Here is a 24,392-nt window from a genome sequence, read left to right as displayed (position 1 = left end):
TATGAAAATGGGAGATCTGAGTAGATCCATGCTGCCTACTTTATAGTCTCATAAGCATGTGACATTAAAGCTATTTAAAGTGGAGACAATACTCAAGATGATATATATTTATAATTCATGTCAAACATTTAGTTTATGTGGTTTTATATTAAATGTGCACATTTAGTTATTTGAGTATTTGCCATTGATAACAAATATTCTTTTTAGCTGATCAAGAAGTCACAGCTCAATGTGAAAGGAGCTTTATTAATAAAGCAATTGAAGTAGTCACACTGCAAAAAGTTCTAGACTCATTTAACATTAATTTCCATTTGCTAGTCAATTACCAGCTGTCAGGGCATATTACGTATTGTAAATTTGAGTCAGAAGCTGTCACCCCTAAGTGTATTAACTGTCCCTAATCACATAGGTAGAGATTTGTCCCATGAAAGAAATATATTAATCACCAACTTACATCTGTCTTCATCATGGTATAAAATTGCCACTGGCTTCATTGCTGAAGCAAAGTAAATCAATGTAGACACCAAAAATGAAAGCAGACTGTCATGAATCTTGAGTATTTCCACTCATGTTAACAAGCTTCTCATTGTTTCCAAACAGAAAAAAATGTCAGCCAACTTTCAAAGCTTTTTGCTTCTTAGTGTTAAAAATGTAGTTACTTCTTATTATTATTACTAGTTAACATTTCTGGAGTATTTATTATGTGCTAGGCACTACGCTTACAGCTTTATGTGAATTATTTCTTTTAATTTTCACAATAACCCTGTGGAGTTATTGGTTCTTATACTTATGGTTGCATTTTTGTAATGGGTCAGTGATAGCTAAAAGACTTGAGTAACTAACATGTCCAAGTGGCAGAGCCTGGAGTCAAACCCAAGCAATTTAATTCCATAACCTTTACTCTTGACCAGTAGTCTATGCTGATGGATGATGTTTGGTATTTACGAGGTGAATCACTTAGGAATGCATTTGGGTGCAAGTAACTAAGACCCAACATATATTAGCTTACAAAATAGCAATTAATTTTTTCTCACTTAACAGAAAGAATGGAGATATGCAACAACTCACATTTGTTTAGTAGCTTAGCAGTACCAGGACCAGTGACTCTGTGATTCCCTGGCCTTTCCCTCATGGCAGCAAAAATGGCTGCTTCACTTTCAAGCATGAGGTCCACATTCAGGGCAGGAAAAAAGGAGAGGGGAGAGTTGGCACCAGCCAAAACTGTGTAATTTATCATGAAAGCAAAACCTTTCCCATTTATATCCCATTGGTCAAAACTGTTTCACATGGCCACCCTTATCTGCAAGAGTGGAAGATAAGAGTGGAAGACTGCATGCAGCAGGAAGTTGGGGATGATGATGGACCAGCCTTGAGTCAAAAGTTATAGAATCTACAAACTCTGTAGGAATTTTTCATTTACTCCTTAACTTCTTCCTTTCTCTTCTTGGAGTGAAAGAGCTGTTATTCTCCATCTCCTAATGTATTCTTGCCTCATTTTCTATAACGCATTCCTGGATATTAAGGGAAAGCTGTGGTTCCACTGAGTCAGGATGCATTGGTTGCAAGTAACAGAAGCTAAGCACACCTAAGAAAATGGATGAATTTCAGTCATTTATTTAACAACTAAATTTATTAAGCACTTATTATATGCCATGTATTCTTCTATGCTCTGCGGACATAACAGTGAACAAAACATTAAAAGAGAGAGAAACACTGTGTTGGAATCTCATAAAACCCAAAAGTAGGAATGCAGCAGGGCCTTGAAGAGGGACAGGAAGCAGAGGCTGAGAAGCTATCTGGAATCCAAACAGCTTCTCTGAGCGTATCTCCTTCATTCTGCTCACTGTGCTTTCTCTTAATTCTTAGTCTGCATGGTGGGTAGAATATGGTCACCCCACATTGTCTGAGTTTTTATCTTCTATTCAAGCTGAACCAGAATCTCTCAGTCCCAATCAAAATACCTAGGAAAAAGAATTTGAATCAAGTGAGCCCAGGGACAGTGACAGATATAGTTACAGGGGTCATTGTGAGTGGAGTGGACATCTTGAAAGTTGTCTACCTCAAAAGGCTTCCTGTTGCTATTCGCCATCTCCAAGCTTATTGATGCTTTTCTACACACTTTGCCTACTACCATCCATGCCCAAACTCCCTCCTACCACCCCAGAGATTTGAAAGTTAACTCTACCTTGAAGAGCACATTATTTCAGTTCTGTAAAAATTGCATGAGTCAAGGTCGTTTTGGAGTTTTGACAAATCACTCTGTGCCCTAAAATATTAAATCTCCCCCTCCCCTCCACAGCCCTATCCCTGTCTTCCAGATAATGGGAGATTTGGGTCTTAGTTGACATCAGATTCCCTTCTCACTTCAAGCTAAGCCCTCAGAAGCCAACACCACTGCAAACCAATTTGGTTCCAAAGTACACATTGCAATGTAGACTGGTATATTCTTTTATGGCCCTTATAAACTATAAGCCAGTGAGATATGGTTGTTGGTGATTTTTTTTTAACCTTCTCTTTGTTTCAAATGAATGGATGTTTTTCCATTCAGGGACAAATGAAATTGCTGACCTTGTGGGTAATCTGGTTTTTTGCAGGCCGTGGATTCCTCTCCACATGGAGGGGGATGGGCAGGCTGGGGCTCCTGGGGCAAATCTCTGCTCTCATCAGCATCTGCCACAGTAGGTAAGCATTACACATTGCGTTTGAATGGATAAAGTTCAGGAGCCAAATAGGATATGACGTTTTGATCATACCATGTACTGATAGAGTTTAACATTAGCTCATGACATAATAAGAGCAAATTGTTTTCAGTGTTTGCTGTTTTAAGTGCTTCCTGTATATTAATATATTTATTCTTCAAAATAACCCTATGAGGAGGTACTCTTATTTTCTCCATTTTAGAGGTAAGGAAGCGGAATCACAGAGAGGTTAAACATTATCCAAAGTCAGGAGTGGCTGAATTGGGCTTTGAACCACACAGTATGGCTTTTAACCATTATATTATACTGCATCTTAGAATATAAGATTTGGGCTTTTATAATATATTCTTAATGCTTTGTGTTTATCATCCCGCTTGAACATTTTAAAATATACAAATAGCCTACTCCCTAAAAGGATTTGAGGTATCTCAATAAAAGGCATTCATCACAGGGTATTGAAATACAAATACAAAAAAAAAAAAATGCAGGTAGGAAGGAGATCTATATCAAGGCTAATATAATTGAACATCGACCTTAACTCTGAGATTCTTGGCTACCAGTAGATTATCTATCTCACTGAGTGATAAAACAAGACTTAAGTTTATTTAGATAAATTTATTTTCCTTGTATTAAACTTTTGAAGAAACGTCCCGTATTGGCTCGTATACAAAGAGAAAATATAATGGACAATGTCTTCATCAGTGAAGATTTGTCAAAATATTCTTCATGTGACCATTTCTTATATCCACTCTTCATGAAAACTGAAGGTACAACATAAATGTGTCTAAGATAATGTAGCCGTAGCATTTCATCTTGAGAGTGAAGAGTGAAGAGCAGGACAGGGGAAGCCACAGGTAACACAGCTTGCAGGTCATCTAACTCAGGTGTTCTCAAGGTGTCTCTGTGCATGAGGATCTTGTGATGGGCCGTGAATTGGTCCAATTCACTGTTACTCCTAGGTCCTTCTTCAAAGTCAGCAGGATAATTTCTCCCATGCTTCAAATCTCTCCCTTTAGGAAGGGCCCAAGTCCCTTTTAAAGCCCACCTGATTAGTTCAGGCTCATCCAGGATCTCTCTTTTGATTAACTCAAATTCAACTGATTAAGGACCTTAATTACTTTTGAAAAGTCCCTTCACCTTTATTGTATAATGTAACCTAATCATGGGAATGAATCCCATCATATTCACAATCCTGTCCACACTCAAAGTGGGGGGATTACATGTTGTATATGCCAGGGTTGAGAATCTTGGGGTGATCTTTCAATTCTCCCTAACCTCCCTTTTCCGTTTGAAAACCTCATCAGTTATACCACCAATGCCAGAAACTTAGTATTTTTTAAGGACCTGGCTACATGTTGGAATTTTTTTTTCAGGAGAAGAAAGGATTTATTATTACTTGCAGTAAGTAAGGAGAACACCAGGGATCTTTCCCAAAGCACTGTCTCCCTGATATATGTTGGAAGTTTGAAAAGCATTTTAATCTTGGCATTTTTCTCTTATTTGCACCCACAATGACCAAAGGGCACATGAGGGAGAGCAAAGAAAATTTGAAATATTGATACTCATTCTAGGAATCCCTTTGGAAAAATTGGAGCTATCTTTAGAGATGTAGAGACTAAATTTGTTCATCACCACTGGTCATCACAACCCCAATAAATGCAATAACAAGACAGCTGAATGCCATCCCTAAGTTGTTCTCCAGGTATATTTTGGAGATTTTTGGTCAGGATGGGCTTTAACTTTACAAAGTAATAGTAGCTAAACTAATAGCAGTATATACTTGAAAACGAGATAAGTATTTTGGTGGACCTGATAGAGAACTAAAACTTGAAGCATAAGGGGGGGCTTAGGTTCCAAGGCTGGAAACAGGCAGTGGTGGTGATTGGGAATTTGACTCCCAAAAGATAACAGGGATCACAAGTGTCTCACAAATGGAGAAGTGTCACAGCCAGGCTCACAGCCTGAAACAGAGGGTTAGAATAGGGTTCAACCACCTGTTTACAGAAGCTTGAAAAAGTTATGGGCACCGTCCTGGGTTGTGGTCTATCTTGAGCTACTATCTTTGGATTGAGAGAGGCAAGCAAGGCAGACCTTCCATTATGTACAGGCAAATAATATCCATCCAGGGCTTTGCAGCATTAACAGTTTATTATCACAGGGCGAAAAAACTTATTGGAAAACAGAGCACTCACAGCAGCAGACAAGCTCTTGAAGGTTTATAAATTGCCTGTGGAAAGTAAAGAAAGAAAATAACCACATATTCTATTGCAATTAATTCCCAATCAGAAACCTCATGTTACCCCCGGGGTAATTCCAGTTGCAGATGGAACTCTATGCAAGACAGCATCTATAACAAAACTCAGAGCTGTCAATTGAGCACTAGAAACAGAAACCAATGCTTCTTACAGTTGTTGAAAAACTGCAGTCACAATCATTAGAACTGTTTAGAGTTGGCAGGAGAGTAATTGGAGAATGGAAAGATTTAGAAGGTGGTTCTTTCCTGGAAAGAGCACTGTATCAGAAGTCATAAGACCTGAGACCCGGTCCCAACTGCTACTAACTTGTGATCACAAAGAATTGTCACTACCTAGCTACACTATGCACTGAACCTCTCCAGACTCAGCTTCCTTACTTGGAGAAGTATGGGTGGAAGAACTTGAGAAATTTTAAGATTCCTTCCAACTTCCAGAATATAATGATTCCATAGTTTGTGGCTGTGTATAGCAGGAGAAAGATATTTGTAACCACTGTGCTAAGTAGAAAAATATAGAAAATTGATTGACTTTTTGCTACACTGTATTTTTATATTTTATCTTTTGCCTCACTACTTTGACCCCCAAGGTTAAGGGAAAATGAGAAAAAGCAACCTTTCCAATGCTTATATAAAATTTCTCAGCCAACAGTTGTTTTTGGAGAGGCCATATCTCCTGCATTAGTTTCGTTGACAGCCACGCTATTATCACATTCTAAGAAGACTTGATCAGCTGCCACTCATGCCTTTGGACAAGTTCGTAAGATACAATGAAAATGGTTGTTACTTAAGATCCAGGAAGAAACCAGAGTGGGAGAGGAAAATGTAAAAAAAAAGAAAAAAGCAATTTTGATGATAATTTCAAAGCACTGTTGTGAGAACCAGATGTGATTTCCCACAAGCACCTTAGAGACCTGACTTAATCATAGAATATATTGCTAAGCTAAGTGATGGACCAGTAATCAAAATGAAAGTCAACAATGCTGAGACATATACAAATATACCCAGGTAAAAATTCTACAGTAGAATACATCAGCTTATTTCCAGATACTACAAATGACCTACATGTTTATTTAAAATTCTAGTTTTGACAGTTTTATGAGTCTCAACACCTTGTATAAGAGTACCTGAGGAGGGGGAGGGAGATCTGATCCGCATATTTACCTTTTCAGAGTTACCATTGTTCTACCAGCACTGTCAGAAATAATGACAGTGTCTTTTTATCACAGAGAACGGCAAACTTGTCAGAATGATACTACGGTAAGAACTCTTAACTAGGTATTTCAGTATCAATATCACATGGATTCATTTTTGAAGGTGACATTGCTGATGATGTGAAAATTCTCAAGGATCGTTGATACAAAAGATAATAGGATTAATGCTTGGAGTTTGTTCACAATCCTTTACAATCTATGAATAAGTTAATGAATTCCTATGTGATGGCAAGGCAAACACTATGAGTTCAGAAACTCTTCTTGTCAATTTTGAACCTAAAGAGAAGTGAGTATCTGATTACAGAGTGGGCATCAACCATCATTACGGAGAGAGAAGACTTTTCCAAAAGGAAGGTTAATTGGCTGCAGTTTCTGCTGCCCTGAAGTTGGCTTTAGTTGAGCACAGCAACACCATCTGTGTGTTTTTCTAAATAACTACTTCTCACAATTATAATATCTTGAATTCATTGATAGTAGAGTCTGAAATGCAGCCAATATTTTTATTTTTATTTATTTTTTTATTTTTTTAACATCTTTATTGGAGTATAATTGCTTTACAATGGTGTGTTAGTTTCTGCTGTATAACAAAGTGAATCAGCTATACATATATCCCCATATCTCCTCCTTCTTGTGTCTCCCTCCCTCCCACCCTCCCTATCCCACCCCTCTAGGTGATCACAAAGCACTGAGCTGATCTCCCTGTGCTATGAGGCTGCTTCCCACTAGCTATCGGTTTTACAGCCAATATTTTAAAATTGTTCTATTTCTCAAAAATTCACCCAAAGAAGAGTAGAAATTGGCACAACCTTCAGAAGAGCAATTAACACCATCTATAAAATTTTAAATGCATGTGTCCTCGTCCAGCAGTTCCACTGTTGATTCTTTGCAAAAGTTCATTAATGTGTATGTCCAAAGGTGTTCAATATGGAATTCACTCAGCAAATACATATCTTACCAGGCCCTATTCTAGGCACTTGAGGTAAAGCAGTGAGTAAACAAGATGATGACCTTGTAGTAGAGCTTACAGACTCGTGGAAGGATGCAAACAATGAACAATATACATCCAGCAATCCCACTCCTGGGCACATATCCAGAAAAAAACCATAATTCGAAAGGATACATGCACTCCAATGTTCATTGCAGCACTATTTACAATAGCCAAGACATGGAAGCAACCTAAATGTCTATTGACAGAGGAATGGATAAAGAAGATGTGGTATATATTTATATAATGGAATATTACTCAGCCATAAAAGAGAATGGAATAATGCCATTTGCAGCAACATGGAAGGACCCAGAGATGATCATACTAAGTGAAGTAAGTCAGACAAAGACAAATATCTTATGATAGCACTCATATGTGGAATCTAATTTTTAAAAAGGCTGAAACAAATTAACTTGTTTGTAAAACAGAAACAGACTTACAGATATCAAAAACAAACTTCTGTTACCAAAGGGGAAATGTTGGGGGGAGGGATAAATCAGGAGCTTGGGATGAACGTACACACACTACTATATATAAGATAGATAACCAACAAGGACCTACTGTATAGCACAGGGAACTCTATTCAATATTCTGGGATAACCTATATAAGAAAAGAATCTAAAAAAGAATGATTACATGCATATTTATAACTGACTCACTTTGCTGTACACCTGAAACTAACACAACATTGTAAATCAACTATACTCCAATAAAATTAAAAATTTTTTTAATTAAAAAATTGAAAAATAATACACATAATGAGTAGGAAAATTATAGAGAGGGTTATAAAGTGTTCAGTCTATGAAAAATATAAGGTAGTGTCAGGAGTACAGGTTAAGCTTTTAAAAAGAGTGGTGTGGGGTAGATCTTAATGAAATGGTACTTGAGCAGAGACCTGAAAGAGCTGAGGGAGTTCACCAGGCATATATGAGAAACTGGAAACAACCCAAGTATCCATCCACAGAGAATGTTAAACATGACAGAGCCATTCAGTGGAATTCTGATTCTATGCAACCATTAAAAAGAATGAGGTAGATCAGTGTCCTAGGTCGGATGCCCGGGGAGAGACTGAGGCAGGGATGAGTGTCCTGGAGTTTTATTAGGAAGGACTCTCAGGAGCAAGCCTTGCAAGAGAGTGAAGGACTAGGAAAGCAGAACTGGGCTGCAGTGCATTTGCGTCAGAGGCCACAGCCCATCCCATAGGGAGCTTGGGGGTTGGGATGACTCTTCAGAGCCGTCCCAGGGCATAATGCACAGGGCCAGACTTTTGTATCACCAACTTCCCCACTGACCAGTCATTACAGTACAGTCTTGAGGGAGCCAGTTCCCTTTGGTGAAGGGCATTTCACAGGGAGGCGTTTAGCTGAGAGCTAGCTGTCAGCAGGGGTGAAGGAGCACTGGGATCCCAGGCAGCACACGCAGCCTCCACCACCATGTGCACATGCTGAGACCTCCACTGTATACGGTGAAGCCGGGTCCAAGACACTTACATGTAGGGATGTGCTTTTCAGAACTTTTCCCTTAAAGGAATCAACAAGAAACAAATCAGACTTGTTATCTTTAGAAGGAAATGGGGGTAGGGAGTGGGGCTGGAAGGAAGGCAGGGCCCCTTTAAGTCTTTTAAGAGCCCCCTCCTTTTGGAAGTCCCTCTCATATCACAACAAATATAATAAAATGCACCCACATCCCTCATTAAATATATAATTTATATATAACTGTGGAAGAGTTGAATTTACTTGAACTATAGTTGACCAGTTGACCAAATATTACATTTTTGAATACATTGAAGTAAATATTATTTAATTTCTAATTTGAAAATTTCCTTTTTTGTCTTTTAGAACCAATACTTCTTTTCAGGTCTTAAATCATTCCATAGGCCCCTGTAAGCTCATAGACTGTATTGACTGTTAGGTCAATAGGCGCTGTTTAGGGAGAAAGAGGCTGGCCCACCTTCTGTTGTCTATGTTTCTATACTCTGATTCTGCTAACATTATAAATGTTTATTTTTACTTATTTATTTAATTTTACATTTTTTATCACTTTAATTAAAAGTTTTATTTTGAAAAATATTCAGACCTACGGAAGAGTTGCAAAAATGTTATAATGAACTCTTGCACTACCTTGATATAGATGAACCTAATAAATGTCTATTTTTAGAAATCAACCAGATATATCAGAAAAATGAGATTATGGGATTTTTTTAAAGTTTCTTTTCTATATAGCCACCTTTTAAAAAGAAAAAGAAAGAAATGAAATGAAAAGGAAGGAGATGTTATATTAAAGATTAAAGCAATCTAAAAGGGGAGACCCCTCTGAACAAGTTAGCTGCTGCCCTCCTGGGGGGTCCTTTATCGTAAGGGACCAGCAGAAAGTACCCATAAGGCTACCCAGTCATCCAGGGTGCTGTGTAGAACTACTGTTGCTCCCCTAAGTTACCACTTGGTCAGAGAGACCCTCCCACCAACAACAAATTATTTTCATCCTCCAGAAAGAGGGGAGACCTCCCTTCAATGGGGTTTTGATCTTCTCAACAAGAAGCGAGGTTGGTGAAAAGTTTTTGAGAAAAAATTAAACTGGAGGGAGAAGACAGCACCACACAGTGTCTTGGGATCCGTGCCTGCACAGCACGGAGATGATCCTAAAAACATTAAGCTGTGCCAACCCAAGGCACAGCTGGGAGGGCCAGGGTTAGAGGAAGGCCTCACTGCAAGGGTGACCTTCACCTGGCTGTTTGGTCAAGGTAAGGTAACTCAAGCTAATTTTAACATAAACCAATATTTTAAAAATGAGGAAGCTCCTGATTAAGTATCTGATTTCCAAGGAGTTATAGAAATGGGACTAAAATGACATTTAGTCAACTAGAAATGGCATGTAAGACTTTCTTAACATAACATAGTGATTGAGCAAGTGAGTTTTAGAGTCAGAAATATGGGGTTCAAATCCTGCCTCTGCCACTTATTGGTTTGGGGACCTTCAGCAAGTAATTTCACATCACCAGGTCTCAGTTTTCTCAATCGTGAAATGGGCATAATAGTATCTCTTACTTCATAATGAAAAGATTAAATAAGATAATTTACTACACTGAAAATATTTAGTGTAGTGCCTGGGACATAGTAAGTGCTCAATAATGTTGACCAGTACCAAGGGTTTCACATATTTCTTCTCAGTGACCTTATAAAACCCTGAGAGGTAGATGTTATAAACCTCCTTTCAGAGAAGACACAGCAGCAGAGACTCAGAAAGGTCACCAAGACCACATGGCTAATAACTGATGGAACCAAAATTCCTCCACAAGACTCCTGACTCCTAAGTTTAGGGTGTTTTCCACTAGAGTATGGATGATAAATTAAACACCAGCCAATCATTTAATATTTGTTTTTAAATGATACAGTATCACAGCATGTATTATCTTACCTTCTTTGCAGTACTCACCTTTTTACTGCAGTAAGTCAAAGAGTAGAGGATATTCCGTCTTTAGAACCATAGAATTTGGATGGGTTCATTTCTTGGGGATACTTAGGGTTCATGATGACGTGTGAAGAAATGAATACATGAACCATACCCTGTAGTACTATTCATATTGGTTGTTTTTCTCTGTTATTGGTAGAACAAAATCAGTATCTCTGAGAATGAAACGCTCTCAGTCAAAAGACAACAGTGGCTCCATATTATTACTTCCTTGTCTGGGCACTAGATGTCACACTAAGTAAAATTTTAGAAGTTATTCTTCAAAATAGGGTGTGGCATAGAGTCTAAACCGTAGCTGTGAAAAACCATAGCTTTATATTTCTAGTAGAATGTAGTTAAAGTTGTACTTTCACTAACAAAAGAACTCAGAAAGAACTGTTAATTAGAAAATATAATTGGAGGAATCGTAAATATGTGCAAATCCTTGTACATCCATTATACCTCAGTAGTGTGTGTATGTGTGTGTGTATATGTGTGTGTATGTGTGTATATGTGTGTGTGTGTGTGTGTGTGTGTAGGTGGAGTAGCAGCCTATTGTCATGTCTGTTAAAAAGACACATTCTACTTATTATGCATATAAAATGGTATTTCCTTCCAGAAACAAAGCGATTTTTCTAGAGGCAGGTAATGTATACATATCCATAGTCGTCTGTGTTCTGAGATGGTGAGAAGCTGTTCTTCCCCGGGAAAAGATTCAGACATGGCTCTAACCTGCAAAGGGATGGAGAGGGTGAAAGAGGAGGTAATGACAGTGAAGTTCATTAAACCCTGAATGGTCCCAGGGAAGGATATGGAATCATCTCTGTTGTACAGTTTACACAAAGAAGATATAGCAGCTGCCTACCAGCCTTCTGAAACTCATTTATCCCTTGATTTTAGCTCTCAGAAATCTAAATGAGAATCATGGATGGAGATTTGGATGTACATTATTTCCTTTTTGAAAATATTTGTGCTTTTAAAGGATGTCAAGGAATATGAGCTCAGTATATAATAAAGTTAGATAATTATATCCCATAATTTACATGTGTTACTGAACCTCCAGTGAGTTTCCATTGAAATGCTTTGAATTAATTGGAAGCTAGAGAGAATCGAGTCTTACTTTTAGCAGTTATAGTGCATCTTTTTTAAAAGTAACTCAGTAATGAATTCGGACTGTGTCTAATGATCTACACATGAATATAGTCATATGTTTCTGTATGTAATTAATGTTGTAAACATTGTAAATAATGTTTCTTAAGTTTCAGTGTTTTCTAGATAGTGTATAATAACAGGTGATTCCCACTGGATATAATTAGTCCTCTGTCAGTTTGGCAGATTTCGGTGCCGTGATTAAATTAAGATCCCTCTGATAAGCAAGGTTATGATTGATGAAATATGACTCTTTGGGTTTGGGGTTCATCCATGTCTTTCTGCTATTCAGGAGATGGACAGTCAGTCATTTGAATAGTGCCCTCTACAACTAGATGGTTCTCTTTGGCTCTCAAATCCTGCTGTGACTTGGGCCTTTTTCCCCCAGATATTAATACTGCTGCTGCCTTGGGTTTTAATAACCTGAGGTCACGTAGGTCCTGAGTGAATCTTTCATTTTCTCCCCGAGCACTAAGGGGGAGGTGAGTGCTGTGATAATGGCAGCCCAGGCTGCTTCTCCAAGAATTCAGGCAGCCGCTTAGGACATCACTAGACTATTTCTCTAAGGAGAAAAAAATGGCTCCAAAATAAAATGTAGACAAGGCTATTTCTCTGTCAAGCCAAACTTTGTGTGTATGTGTCAGGGGCGGGGTGGGGGGAGTGGATGAGACGGTCAGCTCTGTATTCACTAAACAGTTACTGATGTTGAATACGCACTGTGCTGGGCTCCAGGGAATTATAGGGATTGTCCCCACTCAGATAGAGTAAAATCAGTGCCCCTCATCCTGGCCGACTATTCTTACATCTTGTGTTTGGACTGTTACTGCTTAAGATAACTATCAGGGCTATTGAGTGCCCTTTCTGGTTTTCCCACTGGCTTGCCTTTGGATCTTGACATGTCATCTCCAGACCCTGCTCTCACACATACAGACCATACTAAAGGAATGACTGACACTTTGTGTTTGTTAAGGCTCAGCTGATTTCTATTCAACAAATGGTAATTGAGTACCTACAATAGGATAGGCCTGCAAGGAATCAAAAAATGAATGACACATACCTGCCTTGAGAAGCGTAGAAAAGAGGAAAGAAGGTAAGACAGGGATACCATTCACAGATAATATCTTGGGTTGGAAACCCCAGGTTGCTAGTTAGATAGTGTGAGAAGTAAGAGGGACTAATAAAGCATCTGGGAGCCCTGTACATGCACTTATTTGCTCCCACGACAACACAGTGGAGAAACTGAGTCACAGAGAGGTGGTAACTTCTCAAAAGTCACCCAGCTGGGTGATGGTGAAACTGAGCTCAGACTGGAACCCACATCTGAGGGCTCGCAAAGTCTGTGCTGTTAATCACCACGTTCTCTCACAGTCGGGATATACACCTACAGCTTACAAGAGCTCTGGGAGATGAGCTATGGAACCTGCAGACCGTGGGCTTCTATTGTATCTATGAGCCATATTTTATTTCTTGACAGGTCATGGGTTGACCGCGGTCAAGGAAAAAGCAGGGGCCACCCTCCGGATTCATAGTGTGAATTCTGGCTCTTCCGAAGGGGCCCAACCTGATACTGCAAATGAAGTCCCTCCAAGTGAGTGGCGCATTTATTTGGGGATTTCTTGGACTTGGGCTGCATTACACCGTGTGCACAAATAGATTTCCAAGTTCATATCAGCAAAAGGAACTCTAAAAGGGTGTTTTTCTCTTCAGTAGCAGTTGCAGCCGCAGATCAGAGGCCTGCAGAAAGCCCACCCACTTCTCCTCCATCGGGGCCTCGGGGCATGCTGTCAGCCATCAGCAGTGCGGTTCAGAACACAGTGAGTCGCTAGCTGCTTCCTCGGTTTTCCCTGAGGTCTGCCAGTGCCTTTTTTTGATATTTCTATTTACCAGTGACCTAGATACATCAGAGAAAAGATGGTCTTGCTCGTAACTTTGGATTATGATTTTGTTACGCTTTCTCCCACGGAGTAGGCGTAACCTTGGAACCAAAATGATAAGAACAAAATGAAATATATTTTATGTTTAAAAGAAGGGAGCTGCTTAGAAGGAACATTTTTCAGTGTGATACAACAGTGTCCTTTCCAATGGCTGCAAGGACAGCCTCTGTTTGCGGGGAGAGAGGGCTCTTTCTTAGAGCTGTTTTTCTGAGATGCTCTATGTTTCTTAACCTTCAATTTGAAAAATTATAAAGTGATCCAGGTATATATATATGTATATATATATACGTGTATATATATACACACACACATATATATATACCAGCAAAGAATCAGGAACATTCCCCAACATGTTTCTAAAGTGTTTCCAGATAACTAAGACCAACATTCTTCCTCCATCCCTACCTCCCAATTCCCACTCTCCTCTTTCCTTGAATAGCCCTAGTACCCATCCCTCCTTCCCAGGCCTCTTCCTTTTAAAGAAGCTTAAGAAGCTTGTTATTGACAACAAAACACTGATGAATAATGAATAAAGGGGGATGCACCCCAACTGAGATAAGGCAGTTAGCTGGTCTTCAGGATCAGAAAGAAAAGGTTTACTTTCTGCTGTGTGAAACCAAATAACTAGTTTTTTAAGAAATATGGCTCACGTCCAATTTATTCATTCATTCATTTTTTAAAAAAAGGTAATTAGCTTTCATTATATCCCAAGAGCTATGCTAGATGCTGGGCATAAGCTGAAAGACAAGAGGGCATAACATCCTGGAAGGTGGAGGCAACTTAACAGTTGTCAAATGCAGTGCTGTGTGGGAAGAAGAGGGGGCTGTGGACACACATATGGGGGTGTCTTAGCCAGACTTCAGGTCAGGGCATGCCAGAAATAGGAAATGACTGTTCCTTTCCTTGCTACTCGAGGTCCTCTAGACTAAGCAGGGAGAAGGGGGGTCAGCAAGTATGTTTTAGGAGTCGGATAGCAGTACAAGTCCAGTATGCCCATGGCGGGTGCGCGGGGAGGGTTGTAGGGTTGGGGATGGGACAGAGCGCTTTCATTACCTTTGGCGTAAGAAGTGAATTCATGGGGACTTCCCTGGTGGTCTAGTGGCTAAGACTTCACGCTCCCAACGCAAGGGAAGCGGGTTCGATCCCTGGTCGGGGAACTAAGATCCCACATGCCGCATGCTACAAAGGCACGGCCAAAATAAAAAAAAGGAAGTAAATCCATGGTCTCCCTGAGCTACGAGGCAGGGCCCTCTGAGTTTGTCCTCAGCATCCTCACGTTCCTTTCTGTGTGCTCACCAACCTGCCAGTTCTCCCTTCTCCCAAGCTCCAGACACCCCCAAACCAAGTCTGCCCTTACTCAAAGTCCCTTCATCCTTCCTTCTCCCATCTTATTCTCTACTGAAGTAACCCCTCACAGGATGTTAGGAGAAAGTAAATCAAATTATGTAGGGGCTTCCCTGGTGGTGCAGTGGTTGAGAATCTGCCTGCTAATGCAGGGAACGCAGGTTCGAGCCCTGGTCTGGGAAGATCCCACATGCCACGGAGCAACTAAGCCCGTGAGCCACAACTACTGAGCCTGCGCATCTGGAGCCTGTACTCCGCAACAAGAGAGGCCACGATAGTGAGAGGCCTGCGCACCGCGATGAAGAGTGGCCTCCGCTTGCCACAACTAGAGGAAGCCCTCGCACAGAAACAAAGACCCAACACAGCCAAAAACAAATAAATAAAATAAATAAATTAAAAAAAAATTATGCAAAAGTGTGAATTGCTGATATCCCCTAGTCCTCCCAAAATATGTGCATTTAAAAATCTGTTTTGTAGTGTGATTATTGATTGGCTCCCAAACCTGAAACCAGTCTAAATGTCCAAGATGGAGATGACTAATAAAGCATATTAATCAGTGAAATCAAATATTGCTGTTGAAATGATAATTATGAAAATGGATAATGCATATAAAGAATAATGTAATAATAAAATATAAGCTATGCAAACTCATGTAAGGTGAGAAAAAACACAGATATATGCATATTGTAATTGTAGTTGTATAGTTGGGGTATAGGCAAAGAAGATGTTGCAAAGAAATGTAAGCAGTTCTGTTTGTATGTACAGTTTATGTGAGTAAATCTTGGTTGTTTTACTCTTTTTTTTTAAAAGAGAAACAGTGACTGGCAAAGGAATTTGCAGTGGTTAACTACATAATAGAACAATTTCTAAAGCCAGAAGTACATGGAATCAACCTGTCTTATTTCATGAAAATACTAATTATAGGTGGTTATTGCTACTTTCTGAAAGTATGCAAGAGCCAGTGAAACAGCCTGAGGGTCCTGCAGTCTAGGGCCCTTTATTAAAGAATTCCCTAAACTGGCAAGAGTATTTGACATTTTTATAGACTGCTCCAAATAATTCTGTTACTTGGGTTGAAATTTTTTCAAACAAAAACAGCAATTGGGTCACCTATTAATTTTTTGTCTTAGGAACATATCTATTCATACACACAGCCAATAAAATTAATCCATAATGTGCTTTGGTTTTCTTAAGCATCCTTGTTTAATAACATTGCATGTCCTACAAATTATATGACATACGCTCTTCCACGGAAAAGAAAATAGGATTAAATGGATGATAAATCTTCTGATGAGAAAAAATTGTGACTTTATATTGCTTTTAATATTTAAAGATAATGCAGTCTAGGAGGTGCTGAGTGCCTCGAAACAGCAAAACATGAAAACCTAATCTCGTGCAATTATCTCATTGGCAGGGTAAAAGCGTCTTAACAGGTGGTCTTGATGCTCTGGAATTCATTGGCAAGAAAACTATGAATGTCCTTGCAGAAAGTGACCCAGGTTTTAAGCGGACCAAGACACTCATGGAGAGAACCGTTTCCTTATCTCAGGTGGGATTATGTACTTTTGTGATTTGTTCTTTCGGTCAGTAAAGTAAATAAATTTTTATTTATCTTTTTTAATAGATATTTTAAAGCACATGTCAAATTCAAATGACACAAAATATCAGGGAGTGAAAATTGAGTTTCTAATACACCCCTTTCCCCAGCCACACATCATGGGAGACAACCATTGTTAACGACTTCTTACAGATTCTATCAGAGACATTATATAGACAGATTTAGATATAGATATAGATATGGATATAGATATGACTATATAGATAGATGTAGCTAAACATATACATATATATACATGTGCACATATATACATACAAACTTTTTCAACCAAATGTTAGCATACTAACCATGCTCCTTTGTACCTTGCTTTATTAAGTATAAATTATACTTAATAATTTCTTGAGGATGATTCCATTGATGCCATTTGTCTTAGTCCATTCGGGCTGCTCTAACAGAATACTGCAGACTGGGGGGGCTTATAAACAACAAACATTTATTTCTCAAAGTTCTGGAGTCTGGGAAGTTCAAGATCAGAATAGCAGCAGATTCAGTGTCTGGTAAGGGCCTGCTTTCTGATTCATAGACAGACGTTTTCACGCAGTTTCTTTGCATAGTGGAAGAAGGCAAAGGAGCTCTCTGGGTCTCTTTTATAAGGACATGAATCCTGTTCGTAAGGGTTCCACCCTCATGACCTAATCACCTCCCAAAGGCCCCACCTCCAAATATCATCACACTGGGGATTATGTTTCAACGTAAGAATTTTGGGGAAACACAAACATTCAGCCTATAGTACCATTATATTCCAGCTCTACCACGTTCTAGCTACATGACCTTGAGCAGATGCCTTAACCCTTCTGTGCCTCAGATTACTCATCTGTACACTGGGAACATCAATACCTACTGATCGCTTTGTTGTGAGGATGAAATGAGTTAGAATAGAACCTGACTCATAGTTAGCACCCAAGAATGTTAGTTGTTGTCATTGTCTTTTTTATGTGTCAAGATGACAGGTAGAAATGGTATCTCATTGGAATTTTAATTTATATTTCTCTTACTATGTGCAAGGTTAGACTTCTCCTCTCATACTTCCAGCTCTAAAGTGTTCCTCCTTGAGAAATATGGTATGAAGAATTTAATCTATGTTTTGCTTACTTACAGTAGTCAGTAAAATTAAAAATAATGTTTATCGTATTTTCCAAATACAAAACTCTAATATGGAACTTGCTCTTTCAGTTGACACATGCCCAGCTCAGACCCCATAGTGGCAATCATGCCCCTTTTCCCCTTCCCGCTTAAGAGTCTGATACAAGAGCCTGATACACCAGGTCTCTCTATGTCTTATCAAAATCAGGAGTAGCAGATGCAGTACCTTATAAATTTCACAGGCAGGACAAACACATCTTCCCGTGGCTCAGTGCTGGGAAGCCACAAAGGAGCTATCACTGGCAACAGGTTAGTGGAAGCTCCTGAAAAGTTTGATTTTTAGGTTATTTCTTCTTGGCTCTTCCAGAATAACCCACATACAACCACTGTGATATTACAGCCCAGGTAGGGACTTGGCAGGATCAGCTAGACCATCACCCTCCTGATCCTTAAAGAAGAAAATAGATTTTGTATTAATCAGGCCATTAACACTAGATGTTGTACAAATACAAAACAAAACCAAAAATAATAATAATAACGCAAGTATCAATGTGGCTTAAAATGAAGAAGTTTTATCTTTCATTCCTATAGTGTTAGTGTTCGTGGGCAGCCCACATCTTGTGGCTCTACCATCTTAAAATCCTTTACTTCCAGCCTCATAGAAAGGGGAGAAAAATATGTGGGGGGCCATTACCCACTTCAACTTCCTTCCAGACAGTAATTTTTCATTCTGTCATTCACTCCACAATGCATTTTGAATGTCCACTATGTGCTAGGCACTGTTCTAAGCACTTGAGATACATCAGCGGTCAAAATGGATAAATATCCCTGTCATTATGGACATTTGTTCTAGTGAGAAGGGACAAACAAATGATAAACATTATCTCATATTTTAGAAGATGATGAGTGCTGTCAAAAAAATAGAAAAAGTAGAGCAGAAAGAGGGTAATCAGGAATATGGGAGTGAGGGGCAGGTTAAGTATTAAGTCAGATTGTGAGGGAGAACTTCATGAAGATAGATGAATGACGTTTGAGCAAATACTTGAGGGAGATGAGGGGCTTGACTATGCAGAATCTGGGTGAGGCACATTTCAAGCAGCAAGAGCAGCTTGTGCAAAGGCCCTGAGGCAGGAGTGTCTGGGATGAACAAGGAAGAGCAAGGATGCTGTGTGGTGGGAGAGGAGTGAGCCAGGATGAGAGTTGCTGAAGATGAGGCCAGAGTGGTCATGGGGAGCAGGTGATGGAAGATCGTGGAGGGCATTTGTAAGAACCTTTGACTTTACTATTAGTGAAATGGGGAGACCATTGCAACGTTTTGGAGTGACAAGATCTGATTTTAAAAGTATCACTCTAGGGCTTCCCTGGTGGTGCAGTGGTTGAGAATCTGCCTGCCAATGCAGGGGATACGGGTTCGAGCCCTGGTCTGGGAAGATCCCACATGCCACGGAGCAACTGGGCCCGTGAGCCACAACTACTGAGCCTGTGCGTCTGGAGCCTGTGCTCCGCAACAAGAGAGGCCACGATGGTGAGAGGCCCACACACCGCGATGAAGAGTGGTCCCCACTTGCCACAATTAGAGAAAGCCCTCGCAGAGAAACGAAGACCCAACACAGTCATAAATAAATAAATAAATAAATAAAAGAACATGAATTTCTTTAAAAAAAAAAAAGAAAGTATCACTCTAGTTATGGTGTTGAAAATAGACTAGGTTGGGGGGAGGATGAAGGTCAGGGAGACCAGTTAGAGTGTGTATCAGTTTACGTCCTCCCAGAAGCAGATGCCAAGGTAAGTTTAAACGTGCAAGGATTTTATTGGTAGAAATGACAATGTGAGAGAAAATTGTGGGAGTTGGGGGAGAGCCATCAGACCACAATGCAAGTCTGATCCCAGTGGAGGGGAACAAGAAAGGAGACTGGGTACAATCATCCTAGACTGCTGTGCAGTCTAAGGAAGGTTTGGCAAAGCCATGGGAGAGTCCTTCAGCCAAAGTCCACTGACAGAGGAGTTTCTGTCTCCCAGGAGAAGGTCCGCCCTAACATCCCTGCTGCACCAGTGATTGGCAGGGGGAGGTGGTAAGAGACATGACCTCAGTGCAAATGAAGAGTGGGTTTCAAAGCGCACCCTCGGGGCTCTTGGTCGTTTATGCTCCCCTCTCACAGCCTCCTCAGGAGGCGTTTGCAGGTGTCTAAACAAAGGATAATGGTGGCTCAGAGCGGTGTGAAGCCATGAAGGTGGTGATGAAGGCTGGTTCTGGGTGTAGTTTGAAGGTCGATCCAGAGTTCCTGGTGGACTGAATATGGAGTATGAGATAAAAGGAAGAGGCACGGATGATTCCAAGGTGTTTGCCTGAGCAGCTACAAGGATGAAGCTGCCATCAACTGAGAGAGGGACATCTGTTATGTTTTTCCTAATCCACACTAAATAACTCTAGACATCAGAAATGTTCATGCATGCCCTCCCTAAGTTTCTCATGCATTCTATCTTACTCTTTGAATAACATGGGGACAGGGTGATTCTCAGATCCCACTGGTGTAAGTTTCCAAAGCTGCCCTTCTGTCCCAAAGTCTTCCACGCCAGACTCACTCACTGCTATTTAAACCAATCTCCTTTTTTTCTCCAGAAGGAGTGTAGCAGCAGCGCCCCAAAAGCCAGTGAGTTCTTCTTTAGGCCACTTTAATTTCACTCTCCATTTCTTGGGTGAATCCACATCATTCCAAAGTGACCGTTTCCCTTTACCTTTTATTGCATCCCTTTTTCCCCTCTAACCTGAATTAGAATTTAGAGATGGAAGTTGGTGTAGGAAAGAAAGCAATTTCAGTGTCACTTTGTTACTTTATTTCACCACCACCCAAGCCAGTGAGATCCGTGGGCGTAGCTGGGTTTTATTGTAAATGTTAACAATTCCCAGGGATGATTTGATGGGGCTGTTTTGAAAACTTTTAGGTCTAATACTTATTTAGTCTTAAAGACAGGCAGGAGGGAGAATTCTGTCTGCAGCCTGGTGGGTTTGGGGTTAACAACCTCAAGAGCCAAAAAGGAGAATGAAGCTGATTGTTTATTGACACATAATAAAAACCAAAATCTATTCTTTCATGATCTGCCCCTTGTGACCTTGTGGTGGCCAATGCATTTATGGTGCTCTTCACAGATATTAGAGAACCCTATAAACTAAGTGCCACAGTCACCTTGATGAGGAAGCAAATAAAAGATGCTTAGAATCGAAGAAAGCAAAGGCAGGAAATTAAGAGTAACTGGTGGACTTGTGTTTATTTTACTGTCTTATTATTTAATCAACAGAAAAATAACGAGAAAAATGATCAACCTGGAGAGGAACTCGGTTCACAGTATTTCTCAAAACCAATCTATCAAAGAATTGATAAGCTAACATTCTTATTTATATTAATATTTATATTAAGTATCTGGTGAGGAATACACTATGAGTTTATATTTTATTAATTATTTTCATCAAAGATGTTTAATAACCACACACACAAAATTTTTAAATAACTCAAAATCAGACCAGCTTATTTCTGATTTGAAGTCTGCCTAGGTGCACAAGTTGCAATTAATCCTGTCACAATAGATTCAACTTTCCCAGTGTACATAAAATTTGCTCATTATAGGAAATCTGGACATTTAAAAAAATAAGATTAATCACACACATGGAAAACACTTCAGTAGAAACCACTGTTCAGCTTTTGTTTTGCTTCTTTTCAGTCCTCTTCCTGGGTGTAGAATTTTTGCTTTGTTTTGCTGTGTACATATGAACATGAAAAGTTCAAAGTGGAATATTATGTAAAAAACTGTGAGTAAGATCAATGCAAAAAGTCATTTTTTTAGAAATTCCACAGTGACTGAAACCTACTCTTCACAAGTACCAAGTCAGGGCTCATCTCCCCCAACATCTTCCACAGGAAATGCGGCTTTTAAGCGTACACTTAGTTTCCAAACACTGTGTATTTGTGCAGATGTTGCGGGAAGCCAAGGAGAAGGAGAAGCAGAGGCTGGCGCAGCAGCTCACGGCCGAGAGGACCGCACACTATGGGATGCTGTTTGATGAGTATCAGGGCTTGTCACACCTGGAAGCCCTGGAAATTCTGTCCAATGAAAGCGAAAGCAAGGTATGTCTGTCCTGGTCATTTGAAGTAGCATGCTCATGAATACGTCTTCTTTCTTTCTTTTTTTTTTTTTTTTTAATGTTTAAAAAAAATTTATTAAAAAGACATAAACACACACACGCACACACACCAGCAGGGTCCCTGTACTCATCTCCCACATTTGGGGTCTGAGGACTGTCTACTACATTAGAGGCATCTGGAGTGAATACGTCTTCTTAAACATGAAAGAAAACCTCCTTTTTAGAGCCTCATTGCTGTGCTGAGGTCACAGATACTGTCCAGCCTGATGACCCCCCCTCAGGCTCCATATTATTTTCTCTCTATCCTGCGTCTAGCTGTTCCCCCTCAGGCTCCGTATTATTTTCCCTCTCTCCTGCGTCTAGCTGTTCCCCCTAAGGCTCCGTATTATTTTCCCTCTATCCTGCGTCCAGCTGTTCCCCCTCAGGCTCCGTATTATTTTCCCTCTATCCTGCGTCCAGCTGTTCCCCCTCAGGCTCCGTATTATTTTCCCTCTATCCTGCGTCCAGCTGTTCCCCCTCAGGCTCCGTATTATTTTCCCTCTCTCCTGCGTCTAGCTGTTCCCCCTCAGGCTCCGTATTATTTTCCCTCTATCCTGCGTCCAGCTGTTCCCCCTCAGGCTCCGTATTATTTTCCCTCTATCCTGCGTCCAGCTGTTCCCCCTCAGGCTCCGTATTATTTTCCCTCTATCCTGCGTCCAGCTGTTCCCCCTCAGGCTCCGTATTATTTTCCCTCTCTCCTGCGTCCAGCTGTTCCCCCTCAGGCTCCGTATTATTTTCCCTCTATCCTGCGTCCAGCTGTTCCCCCTCAGGCTCCGTATTATTCTCCCTCTATCCTGCGTCCAGCTGTTCCCCCTCAGGCTCCGTATTATTCTCCCTCTATCCTGCGTCCAGCTGTTCCCCCTCAGGCTCCGTATTATTCTCCCTCTATCCTGCGTCCAGCTGTTCCCCCTCAGGCTCCGTATTATTCTCCCTCTATCCTGCGTCCAGCTGTTCCCCCTCAGGCTCCGTATTATTCTCCCTCTATCCTGCGTCCAGCTGTTCCCCCTCAGGCTCCGTATTATTCTCCCTCTATCCTGCGTCCAGCTGTTCCCCCTCAGGCTCCGTATTATTCTCCCTCTACCCTGCGTCCAGCTGTTCCCCCTCAGGCTCCGTATTATTCTCCCTCTATCCTGCGTCCAGCTGTTCCCCCTCAGGCTCCGTATTATTCTCCCTCTATCCTGCGTCCAGCTGTTCCCCCTCAGGCTCCGTATTATTCTCCCTCTCTCCTGCGTCCAGCTGTTCCCCCTCAGGCTCCGTATTATTCTCCCTCTCTCCTGCGTCCAGCTGTTCCCCCTCAGGCTCCGTATTACTCTCCCTCTATCCTGCGTCCAGCTGTTCCCCCTCAGGCTCCGTATTATTCTCCCTCTATCCTGCGTCTAGCTGTTCCCCCTCAGGCTCCGTATTATTCTCCCTCTATCCTGCGTCTAGCTGTTCCCCCTCAGGCTCCGTATTATTCTCCCTCTACCCTGCGTCCAGCTGTTCCCCCTCAGGCTCCGTATTATTCTCCCTCTATCCTGCGTCCAGCTGTTCCCCCTCAGGCTCCGTATTATTTTCCCTCTACCCTGCGTCCAGCTGTTCCCCCTCAGGCTCCGTATTATTCTCCCTCTATCCTGCGTCCAGCTGTTCCCCCTCAGGCTCCGTATTATTCTCCCTCTCTCCTGCGTCCGGCTGTTCCCCTTCACCAGCCCCAGGAGGGCCAGCATGATCGGAGTCATCACCACCCCCAACTCACGGCCCAAAAGGCCGTGCAAACCCTGGCTGTCAGCGCCTGGCCTGTGCCTCCCTTTGACGATGTAGTATCCAGATCAGAGGTGCCCTGCCAGGCCATGTCTTCATTCCTACCCAGTGGAGACAAAGCAGCTGGTATTTTTCCCAGACTGCAGGATTCTAATATATTTAGTTTCATGGGTGATATAGTTATTTATTCACCCATTGGTTAGAATGCCTGGGCCACAAAGGGCAGGATTATCTAAAGCTCTATTTAGTGATGCTCCTGAACAGAGCTCTGGGAAATTACCTCACAGCCCTGCACATTCACACTCTCTGATCCCAAGAAAACAAACATGAATAGTGGAAGTCAGCAGGGTTGGTGATTTCTTTTTTTTTTTTTTTTAATGTGTTGGACTTTTTTACTAGCCTGAGGCTTCTTACAGAAAGGTTGGCATGTGTGCTGGATATCTTCGCTCTTATTTATTTATTTATTTATTTATTTATTTATTTATTTATTTATTTATTTATTTATTTATTTATTTATTTATTTATTTATTTATTTATTTATTTATTTATTTATTTATTTATTTATTTATTTATTTATTTATTTATTTATTTATTTATTTATTTATTTATTTATTTATTTATTTATTTATTTATGGCTGTGTTGGGTCTTCGTTTCTGTGTGAGGGCTTTCTCCAGTTGCAGCAAGCGGGGGCCGCTCTTCATCGCGGTGCGCGGACCTCTCACTATCGCGGCCTCTCTTGTTGTGGAGCAGAGG

The 24,392-nt window shown here is 40.7% G+C and overlaps 1 protein-coding gene across 4 annotated transcripts in view; it reads left to right on the top strand.

Annotated features, from left to right (window-relative positions):
* FAM114A1 (family with sequence similarity 114 member A1) overlaps window positions 1-24,392 on the top strand; it is a 124,083-nt gene that overhangs the window by 16,672 nt on the left and 83,019 nt on the right. For 2 of the 4 annotated variants that reach the window (XM_082464251.1, XM_082464249.1), the window contains exons 3-7: window positions 2,595-2,682; window positions 13,220-13,333; window positions 13,453-13,559; window positions 16,438-16,572; window positions 21,693-21,845. In XM_082464251.1, coding sequence (XP_082320377.1) covers window positions 2,595-2,682; window positions 13,220-13,333; window positions 13,453-13,559; window positions 16,438-16,572; window positions 21,693-21,845 — 597 coding nt within the window. The remainder of the gene's footprint in view (window positions 1-2,594; window positions 2,683-13,219; window positions 13,334-13,452; window positions 13,560-16,437; window positions 16,573-21,692; window positions 21,846-24,392) is intronic. The other 2 variants (XM_082464250.1, XM_082464252.1) reach the window with 2 other exon arrangements.

This window comes from Balaenoptera physalus (assembly GCF_965194825.1).
Source record: "Balaenoptera physalus genome assembly, chromosome: 5".
In the NCBI taxonomy this organism is placed as follows: Eukaryota; Metazoa; Chordata; class Mammalia; order Artiodactyla; family Balaenopteridae; genus Balaenoptera; species Balaenoptera physalus.
This window is presented reverse-complemented; position numbering and strand designations above follow the sequence as displayed.